Genomic DNA, 15,521 nt, shown 5'->3' on the forward strand with positions numbered 1-15,521 from the left:
GTAAAAAAATTGGGGAGAAAGAAACTTGAAAAAAAAAAAAATAGTTATATTATTTCTCTATTCACACACTTGTATGTATGTACAACGAGGTGTGTTTTGAGTTTAATGCTCCCACCCAGTACATTCACTTATATCAGCACTTTCAATATCTCATGTACCTAATTAATAGATATAATAACATCATACCCTCCCCCCTGGTATATTTCTGCATGGTTTTATGCTCATGATGATATTCATATGTTTTTATCATGTTTGTTATTCACGCGGTGGAAGAGTGACCCGACTTGGAAAATGTCAATGTCAAATGAAGTCTCTTGGTTCAACCAGATCCCCAGACTGTCTTGGTTCCCCCCCTTGCTCTTCTGATTCAGTCTGATTTGGTTTTGGTTCGATTTCGATCGGCCCTCTCGTGAAAGTTCGCCTTTCCTCGTGATAGACAAGAAAGAAGATTATACTTTTTTTTTTCATACAGAATTATGTACATAGGTATCTCAAGTCGTTCTGTTTTTTATTTTTATTTTTATTTTATTTCAATTTATTATGGTGCTTTTTTTTCTCAAGTTAAAAAAAGGAAGGAAAAATGCATATTATGTGTGTTGTACATATTGATTAAAACTTGAGATCTCTGATCTTACCATGGATTATATTGATTCTTGCCTTCATTGTAGAAAATCACCAAGAAGCTGTTGATGTAGATCTGGTGAGTTGGTGACCATTGATAGTGGCGATCGAATATCAATGCTCGCACGACTTTGGGAATCCACAGCAACATATGTACATATTTATGTAAACACAATATATGTAAACATTAATTTATGTTTGGTACAGGTTTGAGATCGATCCGACAATCAGGGACGGAGTTATGGCCTATTCAAAATTTTATTTCTCCCACCAATAGGGGAAGCATCAAAAATGTGAAATTCATATCGAGTGTTTATTTGTGTTTCGAATAAATCCCACAAATGGTTCATGTTGAAACTGAAACCCAGAAATGAAATTTGCACTTTCGGTCCTGATGGCCTCCGAGGGTGAAAATGGATGTTTCGAAATTTTATTTTTGGGACCGATTTCCAGTGTCAATCATTAGTGGAACCTATTTGAAGCACAAATCACCAATCAATATGAATTTCCCATTTTTGATGCTTCCCCTATTGGCGGGAGAACACGGAAAAAGTAAGATTTGAATAGGCCATAAATCCGGCCCTGGGCTTCTTTGTAGGAAATCACCAAGAAGCTGTTGATGTAGATCTGGTGAGTTGGTGACCATTGATAGTGGCGATTGAATATCAATGCTCGCACGACTTTGGGAATCCACAGCAACATATGTACATATTTATGTAAACACAATATATGTAAACATTAATTTATGTAAAGTCTGATTAAATTGTTGACTAATGATATTAATGATGGATAGCGAAGGTGCTAGGGTAATTAGGTATGTGAGGGTGGTGAAAATACCACTTATGCCATTTGTTACCGCACCCTCCTGTCTGTCTAGCTGGCAATGTGCTTAGCTCTGAGTTCCAGACATTCCAAAGTTGAATTGACTTTATCAATAACAAACAGGTTCTTGATGGAAGCTAACCACTAACTATTAGGTGAGGTTAAAGCTGGAGGCGTACTCTATCATCTAACCTTTGGAGGTTTGATGGCAGAGTTTGCCCAGGGCAATAATTACGCCTCGTTGCCTTTTTGTTAATATTTATCCGTTGATTTGGTCGTTTGGGGCTGACATTTGGGTTAGGCTACAAAAATTTTATAAGGGGATGCAGCTTCGCACTCAACCTTTTGCTATTTCTTTAGCAAGGGAAATCTCAGGCCGGGATCCTTCCTGTTTAAAGTCCTCCAGCCAGACTAAGCTGATCTACTCCCTGTTTAACGTCCCCCAGCCAGACTAAGCTGATCTACTCCCTGTTTAAAGTTCCCCAACAGGGACTCATAGCCAACAACAGGGATCAAGCTTTGTCTGTGCCTTCTTTTCTGCAGCCAGCTTGGTTGATTTGGAGAGTAGCGCTCCTACCTTGTAAAACTTTAGCATGAATCCTCGTCTAAAGGTGTCTCCACACATAGTCGACGCCGTCGATCGCCATCGACTGCACACTGCCTCGACAACATAGATTCACCTCTTGCCCTTGTCGACTATGTGTGGAGTGTGGACACAGCTTAAAACTTAAGCATATTAGCTAAAGTTTGTCGACTCAGGAAACAGCTCAGGTTCATGCCATTCATTTTCATCGTGATCTCCTTTTTTCCAACATTTTCCCCTTGCCCAACATCCGATCTTTAATCTTCGTAGAGTCGTGCATATTTTCTGGTCCGCCCTGTTCGCCCATCCCTGCTCCAGATGGCCAGAAATGTGGGGAACCAATGGAATGAAGGGGAGGGAGACAAATTTTGTTCCCCTCCCTCTAAATATTCTTTGTTCGTACATAGTTCGTGGGTTGGAAGTCAGCTCGTGGAATATCCTCGTTAGGTTTTTGTCTCTCTCTCACTCTCTCAGTAGACTTGTATAGGTGACTGTAGAGGGAGTCATTACTTAAGTGTTCATTTGTCTATCATTTTACCTTCATCCAGCCTCGGTTTTTCAAAAGCATGGGGGTAAGTGTCTTGTGTTCCTGCTTTAAAGCCTTAAATCACTAGAAAACATATTTTATTAATTTAGATTATGGTGGCGAGAAAATCTGTAACCATGAAATGAAGTCTATTGCGGACCGCGGAAAATTCGGTCCGAACAGAATTCTAAGAGCGCGTTCCCACTTGTCATTCGGGAAAAAAAAGTCCCTGAATTTTTACATAGCCTATAAAAAACTACTAGAGGTAGGCTCGTACACAAAATTTCAGGTTTCTAAATTCATTGGTTCAAAAATTAAGGTGGGGGGGGGACTTTATGAATGCACTGTATATATTATGCTATTCTAATTTTCAAGGTATGTGTAGATTCTGTATAGGTATGTGCTATTTTAACGATAATGATGATTTGCTTGTTGTGTTTCAGGCCGGTGACTTTACCAGAGCTGAAGATTGGCCCTCGCTCGGGACTGTCCTGGAAGTAAGTCTACATTATATATAGTTTTGATATACCTAGTTTTTAACCTTTAAAAGTTCTCTTACCAACCTCAGTGCTGCAGTGGTTAACGCGTTGGACTTGGGATCTGGAGGTTGGTGGTTCGAGTCCAAGTCAAGTCATAAAAGCAGGACATTCGGAAAGAAATCGTGTGGGAACGGGCTCCAACTCGGGCCTTCCCGGTTTAGAGTTTATTATTCACTTGACATGTTTCACTTGTTTGATATTTTTATCATCTGAATACCTATATGCTATTCTAATTTTCAAGGTATTTGTAGATTCTGTACAGGTATGTGCTATTTTAATGATAATGATAATGATGATTTGCTTGTTGTGTTTCAGGCCGGTGACTTTACCAGAGCTGAAGATTGGCCCTCGCTGGGGACTGTCCTGGAAGTAAGTCTACATTATACCTACATAGCTTTGATGTACCTATTTTTTAATCTTTAAAAGCTCTCTTACCAACCTCAGTGCTGCAGTGGTTAACGCGTTGGACTTGGGATCTGGAGGTTGGTGGTTCGAGTCCAAGTCAAGTCATAAAATTTATCTCGGTGTAATAATCGGGGAACTATATTTGTGACACGCATTCAAGTATGCTTACCACAATCAAAAACTTGTCTTCTATTTTCGATATTCTAGCTTTAAAATCTCTTAGGTAGGTACCAGCAGCTAGCAGTTTCAACCCAGTTCGAAGACGTCTATTGTGAATGTTTGGTGAAGAGAAAATGGAATTTTTTTCCCCCTCTACCACTCTTTTCTGTTTTCAAGGCTCTTAACTGAAGGAGTCTGAATCAAGGAGAGTAAATTGGGCCAGCTCTTAACTGAAGAGAAAACCAAGTATTTAAACTACATAGTAGAAAACTGTGAGGGAAATGATGATTTTAGTTAATAAGATAGTAAGATGATATTTGTCAAGTGAAAACGTAGTACCTACCTATCATTTCACTATCTTATTATCATGCTACTTGACGTGGCATCTCGTTTCTAGAATAATATTCTAATATATAAAAATGAATGTTTGTGTGTTCGAACTTTATGCCTGACCAAACCGCCCATCCGATTGCTATGAAACTTTGTCAACTTATTGCTTGCACTCCCGTGAAGGTTATAGGCTATTTTCCGGTTCGTTTTTGTTAAGCTAGATATATAAAAATGAATGTTTGTGTGTGTTCGAACTTTATCCCTGGCCAAACCGCTCATCCGATTGCTATGAAACTTTGTCAACTTATTGCTTGCACTCCCGTGAAGGTTATAGGCTCGTTTCTGTTATTTTCCGATTCGTTTTTGTTAAGCTACGCCGAGCAAGACCACTAATTGATGAGTGACATGAACGGCCATGCCTTAAAGATTTACTAGCAGAAATCCGGAGTGAAGCGACGGGTTTCGGCTAGTAAAATAAATAAAAAATCTCAAATAAATCAATAAAATCACCTTTTACTCTTCCCAGATCGAGGTCATTCCGATTATCACGCCAACAAGGAGAATCGAAGCCAGAACCATGCGCACCACAACGGTCCCGCTAGTAACGGCAACTACAGTAACGGCGGCGCGCTAAGGAACAACGTGCGCTATTCTCGTAGCGGCGGTCCGCAGGGGAAACCCGCGCTAAATCGATTCATGAAGCGCGCCGATACGAACGGCAAGCAGCGGAGCGACTATTTGCCCAACAACAATCATTTGCACTCGAATAATAATAAGGTAAGAAACGGGGGGGGGAATAACTTTCCTGCCTTGATGGTGTAGTGGTCAAGACGCTCGCCTGGTTCAATCCCAGCCGAGGCATGGAATTTGATCCTCAAATCGTTTGAGGAAGGATTGGAGTTTTGAACCCTTTGGTGTCCGAAATTTCTCAAAAACTGAGGGTAATAGGGTGGAGTGAAAACCGGAGTGGTAGGCTAGATTAGGGCAATACTGATACACTAAATTTTCGGGGTGGATTTTGAGACACCAGTTTAAAAGGTCTCAAATAAAACTGTTTTTAATATAAACTTCTTTATTTACTAGAGGCGCATAGGCTATATAAAATTTTGGTCAGGCCATTATCACGTGAATGATGCTGCTAACTTTCCAAGGTTATGGAAGTGGTTAATGAAATAATTGAAAGTTCAATGATAACTTTTATTAAGAAAAACGTCAATTTCTTTGGCTTTTGATCCAGTGTTGCCAAAATAACGTCATACGTGGTGGTCCAATGGTCCATTGATAAATCGTGAGCAAGCATCGAGTCATGTGAGAACTAATAAAAGAATCATAAAAGGGGGGAACATCAAAACATGAAAAGGGGGGGGGGGGCAAAAAAAGCACAAATGGGGCCCATTACCAAAACAACAAGAGCAAGCACGGAGCTATGTGAGAACTCCAAAGAGAATCACGCAAGGGGGGTCATCACACGAGAAAGGGGAAGCAACTGCAGAACAAGCTCTGAAATTTTTCGTGTCACACTCACAGGCCTCACAGCTGTGTGTCTGTTATCAGCGAGACCGAATGATGCATTCCTCTGATAACACGTTCAAGTATGTCTTGTAATGCGACCAGTAGTCCGTAGGCCGTTTGACAAACCTTAAACGTGTTAGGTTGTTAAATTTTGTTAAAACGTGCCTTGAAATTTTGTTAAAACCCGAAAAACGAGGTTTCTTTTTTGCTTGGGAATCGAACCCCGGATCGTGTGTTGGGTGTTTTAGGCGTGCCGTGAGATTTAATCCTTTTAAACTCTAAACTTTATTTATTGTTTGACGTTAAATAATAATCTACCAAACCAGCTCTCATGGCCTGTTGTAATTTTAAGTGAAGACACTGAAAACGTAAAACTGGTCACAAATATCGCGTGTTTTGCTAATGAATTAAATGTTTTATTAAACAGCTTTCATAAAGTTAGGCCGGCCATTCACTATCAGGTAGACTAGTTGACCCTACAGGTACGCCTGTCCTACCTGGTAGTGAATGGCTGGCCTTATTCGCTAATGATGGGGTAAAAAAATCCAATAATTTTAAATCTTCAGTGTTATGTTCGCATTTTCTAAATAATACAAAAGATATTTTATGATATAATCTAGTCAAATAAAGTTGGAAACTAATAAGTAATAATAAACTAAAGACAATCAGTCTTGTAACTTGGAACACTTACAGAACTATAGCATTCTGTCTTGTGAGACTTGGAAACCTTGAAAGTTTAGTAAGCAAAAAAAAAAAAAAAACATTCTATGATATAAACAAGCACCCTAAAAAACCGCCCGCTCTCGCAATCTTCCCTTTGGCGGCTTGCCACCGCCTTTCTCTGCGCGTGTGCCCCCCTCCTTCCGTCACCATAGAGCCGCCGCCCCCCTCCCCTCCCCCCAATGTTAACCCGGGGTGTGCCGTGTGCTACTTACAGACCATGCAGAACAAGTACTTGGCGTCCGGGGGCGCCGGGCCGGACCCCTTCATCGTGCCGTTCATGGGGACGTTCTACTTCGATGCCGGCTACAACAATCTGGACGAGGCCACGCTGAGCGAGATGGTGCGCAAACAGATGTGAGTGTGGACGAACCTTATTTTGTTTGTTTTTTCGTTAGCCTCTTTTATGTGATCTTCTTAAGGCCGGGGGCCACTAAGTGAGTTTGAACTCGGTTTAAATTTAACTCTCGGATTAAACAATCTGATTGGCTTAAACCGAGATTTTTTTCGTTAGCCTCTTTTATGTGATATTCTTAAGGCCGGGGGCCACTAAGTGAGTTTGAACTCGGTTTAAATTTAACTCTCGGATTAAACAATCTGATTGGCTTAAACCGAGATGTGTGACCACACATAGTCGACCAGCCATCGATTGACACGTTCACACTGCCTCGACAACATAGATTTTCCTTGTCGATCGACTGTGTTTGAACATACCTCAAGAGAAATACGTTAGTCACTCCTGATTTAAAGTTGTGAGTTAGCAACAATTCATTCACATTATTATTATTGTTGTTTTCCCCATTCAGATCTGAGGATGACAACGACGAGATTTCCGACCACGACATCAACAAGTTGCTCATCCTGACGCAGAAGACCTCCCAGCCAACACCCCGGCCTGTCAAGCATGAAGGCCACGACCGTACGGGCGATTGGACCACTAGGGTGAAGATGTCGCAGGATTTGGAGGCCGTGATAGACCTGGGTCTGCAGATGTACGAGGAGAACCTGTGGGACCACGCCCCGAGCAGAGCTTCTGGTAAGAAATGATGCTTTTTTTTAAGAGGTTTGACAGAGGGAACTGTAACTGCTATGGTCTTATCGTCCCGAAATCGAAGAGAGAAGGAAGACAGAAACCGAGATTAAAACTTAAACTTAGTTTAAACTAAATTTGTGGAACCGGCCCTCACGGTCTGTTATAGTACAAGATGCTTGCCTGTGGAACCTGTGAAATATGGGTTCGAATCCCTATGAAAGGATGGAGAAATTTGGAGAAATTGGTCTGAGAGAAGAACCCTTTCAGCCAACTGTTAAAGTGTAAATTTGAAACCACCTTTTCAGTTGCTGTTGGTGTTTTAACTCTCTTTTTTTGACCGTCTTACTGTTGGTCTTGGTGGCGTATTGTATAAGACGTTGTCTCTCAACACAAGATATTTGATGCAAATACCATTACGTAGTTTTCTTCCCCCCCCCCCCCCCCCCCGCTACAAAAAAATTATAAGGGGATGCAGCTTCGCACTCAACCTTTTGCTATTTCTTTAGCAAGGGAAATTTCAGGCCGGGATCCTTCCTGTTTAAAGTCCTCCAGTCAGACTGAGCTGGTATCCTCCCTGTTTAACGTCCCCCAGCCAGACTAAGCTGATCTACTCCCTGTTTAAAGTTCCCCAACCGAACTAAGCTGATCTACTCCCTGTTTAAAGTCCCCGCACTGTTCTCAGTCTCTCACACTCAGCTCTTCCAGCGGGATCATAATGATGTGAAATTAATTGATCCTGATTAGTGTCGCGAATAAATCAGTCACACTATTGTGGCGTCAAGAAGTGAGGGATATACAGAGAGTGCGGGAGTTTTATGTGTGTGGGATCGGGGATATTGCTTGAATAGGGATAAAACCAGCCACTCACTATCACGTAGACCTGACAGGTACACCTGATCAGGTTGGCCTGTCAGGTCTACCTGATAGTGTGTGTGCTCATCATGTTTGTTCGAACGGGGATCAAGCTTTGTCTGTGCCTTCTTTTCTGCAGCTAGCTTGGTTGATTTGGAGAGTAGCGCTCCTACCTTGTAAAACTTTAGCATAAATCCTCGTCTAAAGGTGTGTCCACACATCGTCGCCATCGACTGTACACTGCCTCGACAACATAGATTCACCTCTTGCCCTTGTCGACTATGTGTGGAGTGTGGACACAGCTTAAAACTTGAGCATATTAGCTAAAGTTTGTCGACTTAGGCACTTAGGAAACAACTCAGGTTCATGCCATTCATTTTCATCGTGATCTCCTTTTTTCTAACATTTTCCTCTTGCCCAACATCCGATCTTTAATCTTTGTAGAGTCGTGCATATTTTCTTGTCCACCCTGTTTGCCCATCCCTGCTCCAGATGGCCAGAAATGTGGGAAACCAATGGAATGAAGGGGAGGGAGACAAATTTTGTTCCCCTCCCTCTAAATATTCTTTATTGCGTTTATTCGTACATAGTTCGTGGGTTGGAAGTCAGCTCGTGGAATATCCTCGTTAGGTTTTTGTCTCTCAGTAGACTTGTAGGTGACTGTAGAGGGAGTCATTACTTAAGTGTTCATTTGTCTATCATTTTACCTTCATTCAGCCTCGGTTTTTCAAAAGCATGGGGGTAAGTGTCTTGTGTTCCTGCTTTAAAGCCTTAAACCACTAGAAAACATATTTTATTTAGATTATGGTGGCGAGAAAATCTGTAACCATAAAATGAAGTCTATTGCGGACCGGAAAATTCGGTCCGAACAGAATTCTAAGAGCGCGTTCCCACTTGTCATTCGGGAAAAAATCGTGTCGTGTGTAGTGGGAACACTCTCATTTTAATTATATTGCCTACAGGACATTCGGAAAGAAATCGGGTGAAACTCACGTGTGGGAACGGGCTCTGACTCGGGCCTTCCCGGTTTAGAGTTTATTATTCACTTGACATGTTTCACTTGTTCGATGTCGACTGAAACCGTACACTGCCTTTACAACATAGAATCACCTCGTCGATCGACGGCGTCGACTATGTGTGTACACAGCTTTAAAGTCGTCCGTCGCGACGTTCCGTTCTTGAGTTTAAGTACATAATTTAAGTTATGTGACATTCTCTATGAATTACCTACCGGAGAGTTTTATTTGACATTCTTATGCGAAGAACTGCCTGACATTTTTAACTAAATTTGTTAACTAAATTAAACTAAACTAAACAACTAAACATAAGTTAGCTAAATTTGTGCTAGGTAATCCAGATATCTGCTGGTATGTGCTCTTCTAATATTTAGACATGTGAAGATTCTGTAGGTATATATAATTATATTAATTATATATGCTATTCTAATTTTCAAGGTATGTGTAGATTCTGTATAGGTATGTGCTATTTTAATGATAATGATGATTTGCTTGTTGTGTTTCAGGCCGGTGACTTTACCAGAGCTGAAGATTGGCCCTCGCTGGGGACTGTCCTGGAAGTAAGTCTACATTATACCTACATAGCTTTGATGTACCTATTTTTTAATCTTTAAAAGCTCTCTTACCAACCTCAGTGCTGCAGTGGTTAACGCGTTGGACTTGGGATCTGGAGGTTGGTGGTTCGAGTCCAAGTCAAGTCATAAAATTTATCTCGGTGTAATAATCGGGGAACTATATTTGTGACACGCATTCAAGTATGCTTACCACAATCAAAAACTTGTCTTCTGTGGTTTTGCTTTTGCGAAAAACTTGATTATGGCCAATTTGCTGTTCTTGGTGTACTTTTCACCCTTTCCGCTTGGAATGCGAGGGTTCGGTAGCTCCCAATAGACTTCATTTAAATCGTTACACTATTAATAGTTCTGCACTTCTAAAACAAACCCTCATTAAAAGTCACTTCAAATCCGAACCAAGATAAGGTGTGGTTAAATGATTTTCATTTTATTGGAATTTTTTCTTGATTCAATCTGTTTAATTTCTCTCTTGTACAAATGACGTTCTTAACATTGATTATAACATAACTAATATTGCAATAAAAATCAATTTAGTTGAAATATGCACGAGAAAAAATGCATTCTGAGAAAAAAATTCCGACCCACCCTTAGCATATATAGTGTAGGAAGCAACAACTTTAGATATGTGATGTGGATTATTTCTGCTATTGCAATTTGCGACGTTTTGTATAGGTCGACCTATAGGTCCGACCTAAGATATAGGATACATAATATATTAGATTATGACAACTTGTAATTTTAAGTTTAATTATAAAACACTTTCATTGTTCCATAATATCATGACAAAAGTGAGCTATAAAAATGCTAGAATCATCGACTTTTTAGTAAGTTATTTATAATATAGTATAATAGCTATCATATAATTATTTTGAATTTTATATTATCTTATATGAATTTTATATAGAAATTGACCATTGTACAATGTACTTCAATGTATTTTATGGGCAAATAAAACATATTCTATTCTATTCGTTGTTATCTAGAGATGTCTGCCATGCTCATTTTCTCGAGCATGTGATGATAGGTGTCCAAAAGGTCATCCCTGACTAATTTGGAACAAAATCAGGACGATTTATTATTATTATTATATGTCTTTTTTCAAGAGGTTTGATGACTGCTAAGGTCTTACCGAAAACGAAGAGAGAAAGAAGACATGATAGGAGAAAGCCAGCCGTTCCGAGAACGAATCTTTTTAAAAGCCGCCCCCGGGCAGGAGTCGAATACGGGGCCTAGCGCTTAAAGGCGCTACCTTCCAAGGTAAAAAGAAAGAAAGTCCGTAGGTATTTGAATGAGAGATAAGTAACTTGGTCGATTTTTTCAAAGCAAGTTTGTTTTCATGCCATCAGAAGTTTTTTTCCTAACTTTCTGAAATCAAACGATTCCAGGGAATCGAACCCTAAACCTTCCGAATGTCAAACTGATTGTCATTTTTTCCATTGTGGTTTTCTCAGAGAATGGTCCCGGCAGCAGTGAAGAGTACCGCACCCTCTGTCCCTTCTCCTGCCCCCGGTTCAGAATGGTCCCCCTACCCCCGCCCCTCAGCAGGAAAAGGCCCTAGCCCCCCTCTGAGGAAACCTCAGCCGCCTTCCCCCCAGCACACCAATAACAGCGCCGCCAAAAACTTCCTACAGCAAAAAGGTGAGTACCGACGAACGAACCGACTTTTTTCTTCTTGCTTTCTTTCTTTATTCCTTCCTTTTTCTTCCTTTATTCCTTCCTTTGTCTTTCTTTCTTCTTTATTCCTTCCTTTCTTTCTTTATTCCTTTCTTTCTTTATTCCTTCCTTTCTTTCTTTCTTTCTTTATTCCTTTCTTTCTTCCTTCCTTCCTTTCTCTCTTTCTTTCTTTTTGAAGGAACTAGTAACAACGCAACGGAAGTGTTATCGTTCTGAAAGCGGAGATAGAAGGAGGACAGGATAGGAAAAGGCCAGACATTCCGAGAACGAGCATTATTCGTTCAGGATAAAATCTGCCCTGGACGGGTATCGAACCCGCGACCTAGCGCTGACAAGTCCGACATCTGCACGACCAATGAAAGAATAGGGTTATTTGATATTTATTGAATTTCGAGGGATAACATCTATCATTCATTTTATTGAATTTCAAACACCTATCACCACTCCATGTTTGAATGTCAATATTATGTATTTTACACAAGGAAAATTTATTGTGTCTAAATTTTTTTGGGGTACAAAGTCAAATAAGTGGGTTTTACTAGAGGAAAATATTATTACCAAGGAGAAATAAGGAAAGTAAAAAGGACTTTGGTTGTCTGTGACGGAGTGTGACGGCCCTCTAAGGTCTAAGGGTCCGTTTTCTAAATGAGGTTCACTCAACTACTAGTTTTACTAATCATACCTTCTGTGGCCTCTTTGGTCCTCGAAGGTGTCTCAAAAAGAATTGTCGAATTTAGGAGAGAAAAATGTACAAATTTTCACCATCAGTTGAGAATGAATTGCCGGCGCGTGGGCCACATTTGTCATCAGAAGTCAAATATGTATGTATTTGCCTGGAGCATATGTCGTCGGGCTGAAATATCATATTTTATACCAAATAATCCAAGTGAAATATATTTTAATATTTTCCATCATGTGATATTAGAATAGATACTGATATTTTATATGTATTATGTGATATTGGGATAGATAAATTCTACTTGAAGACTGGGATGAGTAATATGCATAGGTTTATTCTGTTGCAATTTTTTTCCATTGTCTATCTGTCGTCCACAGCAGGGGTGGGCAAACAGGGACTCATAGCCAACAACAGGGACTCATAGCCAACAACAGGGATCAAGCTTTGTCTGTGCCTTCTTTTCTGCAGCCAGCTTGGTTGATTTGGAGAGTAGCGCTCCTACCTTGTAAAACTTTAGCATAAATCCTCGTCTAAAGGTGTGTCCACACATCGTCGCCATCGACTGTACACTGCCTCGACAACATAGATTCACCTCTTGCCCTTGTCGACTATGTGTGGAGTGTGGACACAGCTTAAAACTTGAGCATATTAGCTAAAGTTTGTCGACTCAGGAAACAGCTCAGGTTCATGCCATTCATTTTCATCGTGATCTCCTTTTTTCCAACATTTTCCCCTTGCCCAACATCCGATCTTTAATCTTCGTAGAGTCGTGCATATTTTCTGGTCCGCCCTGTTCGCCCATCCCTGCTCCAGATGGCCAGAAATGTGGGGAACCAATGGAATGAAGGGGAGGGAGACAAATTTTGTTCCCCTCCCTCTAAATATTCTTTGTTCGTACATAGTTCGTGGGTTGGAAGTCAGCTCGTGGAATATCCTCGTTAGGTTTTTGTCTCTCTCTCACTCTCTCAGTAGACTTGTATAGGTGACTGTAGAGGGAGTCATTACTTAAGTGTTCATTTGTCTATCATTTTACCTTCATCCAGCCTCGGTTTTTCAAAAGCATGGGGGTAAGTGTCTTGTGTTCCTGCTTTAAAGCCTTAAATCACTAGAAAACATATTTTATTAATTTAGATTATGGTGGCGAGAAAATCTGTAACCATGAAATGAAGTCTATTGCGGACCGCGGAAAATTCGGTCCGAACAGAATTCTAAGAGCGCGTTCCCACTTGTCATTCGGGAAAAAAAAGTCCCTGAATTTTTACATAGCCTATAAAAAACTACTAGAGGTAGGCTCGTACACAAAATTTCAGGTTTCTAAATTCATTGGTTCAAAAATTAAGGTGGGGGGGGGACTTTATGAATGCACTGTATATATTATGCTATTCTAATTTTCAAGGTATGTGTAGATTCTGTATAGGTATGTGCTATTTTAACGATAATGATGATTTGCTTGTTGTGTTTCAGGCCGGTGACTTTACCAGAGCTGAAGATTGGCCCTCGCTCGGGACTGTCCTGGAAGTAAGTCTACATTATATATAGTTTTGATATACCTAGTTTTTAACCTTTAAAAGTTCTCTTACCAACCTCAGTGCTGCAGTGGTTAACGCGTTGGACTTGGGATCTGGAGGTTGGTGGTTCGAGTCCAAGTCAAGTCATAAAATTTATCTCGGTGTAATAATCGGGGAACTATATTTGTGACACGCATTCAAGTATGCTTACCACAATCAAAAACTTGTCTTCTATTTTCGATATTCTAGCTTTAAAATCTCTTAGGTAGGTACCAGCAGCTAGCAGTTTCAATCCAGTTCGAAGAAGTCTATTGTTGATAAGGTTGATTTATTTTACCTTTAAAAGGACTTGGGTACTAGCAATTTTTAACCCAGTTCATTATCTGCTCGAAAAGGTCATATGAGGTTCAAGGATGTGGGATGTGGGCTTGCTTTTTGAACGGAACAAGTGAGTTTGCAAATTGGTACCCAGTTTGACTGTTTGTTCTATTGGAACGGTCAGTCAAAATTTCGATGAACAGTCAAATTTTTGATTAAATTTTGAAGTAGTGATTCTACAAAAGTAGATACATATGTAGGTACCTATGTATGTATGTAGATGATTTGATTAATTTCGCAAATACCCTTAAATTAAAAAGTCGTAAATTTCGAATTATCTATAAATCCTTTTTGTAGTACAATTAAAAATTCTTCCATTGATGAAACCCCCTCATGACTATAATCAGTAAGGTTAGTAGGTTACCCAGTATAACCCTTAATCATTATTCATTATGTATTCCTATACATAAAACTACTATGTATTTAGGTAGATGTACATAATATGTACATATAAAAATCTGTGCTATATTTATAACCAGAATGAATCGTATGATTGAGATGAGATTTGATTGGTCGAGAAAAAACTATAGGCATTTTTTTACATATAGCTTTGAACATTTTTTGTGTATATTAATCAGAATGAATGATATTTTATATTAAACAATTAAGTAGATCAAACTTTATTTACAGATGGTAACATAATGTACATAGATATAAGTAAAAAAATAAAGTTTGATCAAGGGTGGGGTTAATGCCTATGGCATTCTCTACCATTTATAGAGGTCTGATGAGGTATATTTTATGCTCAACACAGAGAAATGCTGCCAGGATGAGACGGAAATGTCACACTGCCTCTACAGAGAGTCCAAGAAAGGTCTGAAGAAATAAAGGCAACACGTGATCCTAGGTTCTTACTGAGCGACCCTGTAAATGTAATTGGAAAAAGTTGAGAATCCCCGGTCTAATTTTAATTTATTGATATTCCTGCTCTTCATATAGGAGCAGCAGGTTAATTTATTGATATTCCTGCTCTTCATATAGGAGCAGCAGGTTAGATTTCCTTATCTTGTAAAACACGAGGTAATTGATAGGAATATCAATTTATTATGTGAATGACGTGTGTATATTTTACACAACTAGTATGGTGTATTTTACACCTTTATCCTTATTAACACTGCGAGTCTGATGAGACTTGGAGTCGTACTTAAATAAATGAGGCATAATTCGACTACCTTTAGGTACTTAAAGCTACGTTACACCAAATTAACGTCCCCAAATCTTTACATTGAAGATTATTTTTATCAAAAGCAGGTCGTTTCAATTATTTTAATCAGATGCGGTAGATTTTAACTTCCCAAAGCGATCGCTGGGGACAACGGGACTGTCCCGTCGAAAACGGGACGTGTGGTCGAAAATGGGACGTGTGGTCCCCCTTATTTATACTTAATATTCGGCTCAATCCAGGATTGAACTCTAGTCCAGAGATAATTTGGTATGTTTAAGTTCCAGATCCCGTGAAAGTCTGTTCTAATTTATCTACTGTCTCGTTATGTCTAATCCCCCCCGCCTCACACACCCACCCCTCTCGCTGTGATTCATCAGAATGGTGGAGGGGATGATTGTCCCACCCCGTCGCTGTCCAACCCCCC

At 39.9% G+C, this 15,521-nt stretch overlaps 1 protein-coding gene and 1 long non-coding RNA gene across 2 annotated transcripts in view; both read left to right on the forward strand.

Moving 5' to 3' along the window:
• The window catches only part of LOC108252643, a 37,203-nt gene extending 23,639 nt beyond the window's left edge, over positions 1–13,564 (forward strand). Inside the window, exons 3-4 of the mRNA XM_017444937.2 lie at positions 11,145–11,331; positions 13,511–13,564. Of these exons, the coding sequence (XP_017300426.2) occupies positions 11,145–11,251 (107 nt within the window). The 3' untranslated portion in view covers positions 11,252–11,331; positions 13,511–13,564. The remainder of the gene's footprint in view (positions 1–11,144; positions 11,332–13,510) is intronic.
• LOC113468307 lies at positions 1,981–3,460 on the forward strand. Its single transcript, XR_003392108.1, has 2 exons — positions 1,981–2,598; positions 3,407–3,460. It is a non-coding gene; the product is annotated as an uncharacterized LOC113468307 (long non-coding RNA).
• Positions 13,565–15,521: the final 1,957 nt, after the last annotated feature.

Source organism: Diaphorina citri, unplaced genomic scaffold (assembly GCF_000475195.1).
Source record: "Diaphorina citri unplaced genomic scaffold, Diaci psyllid genome assembly version 1.1 scaffold698, whole genome shotgun sequence".
Taxonomy (NCBI): Eukaryota; Metazoa; Arthropoda; class Insecta; order Hemiptera; family Psyllidae; genus Diaphorina; species Diaphorina citri.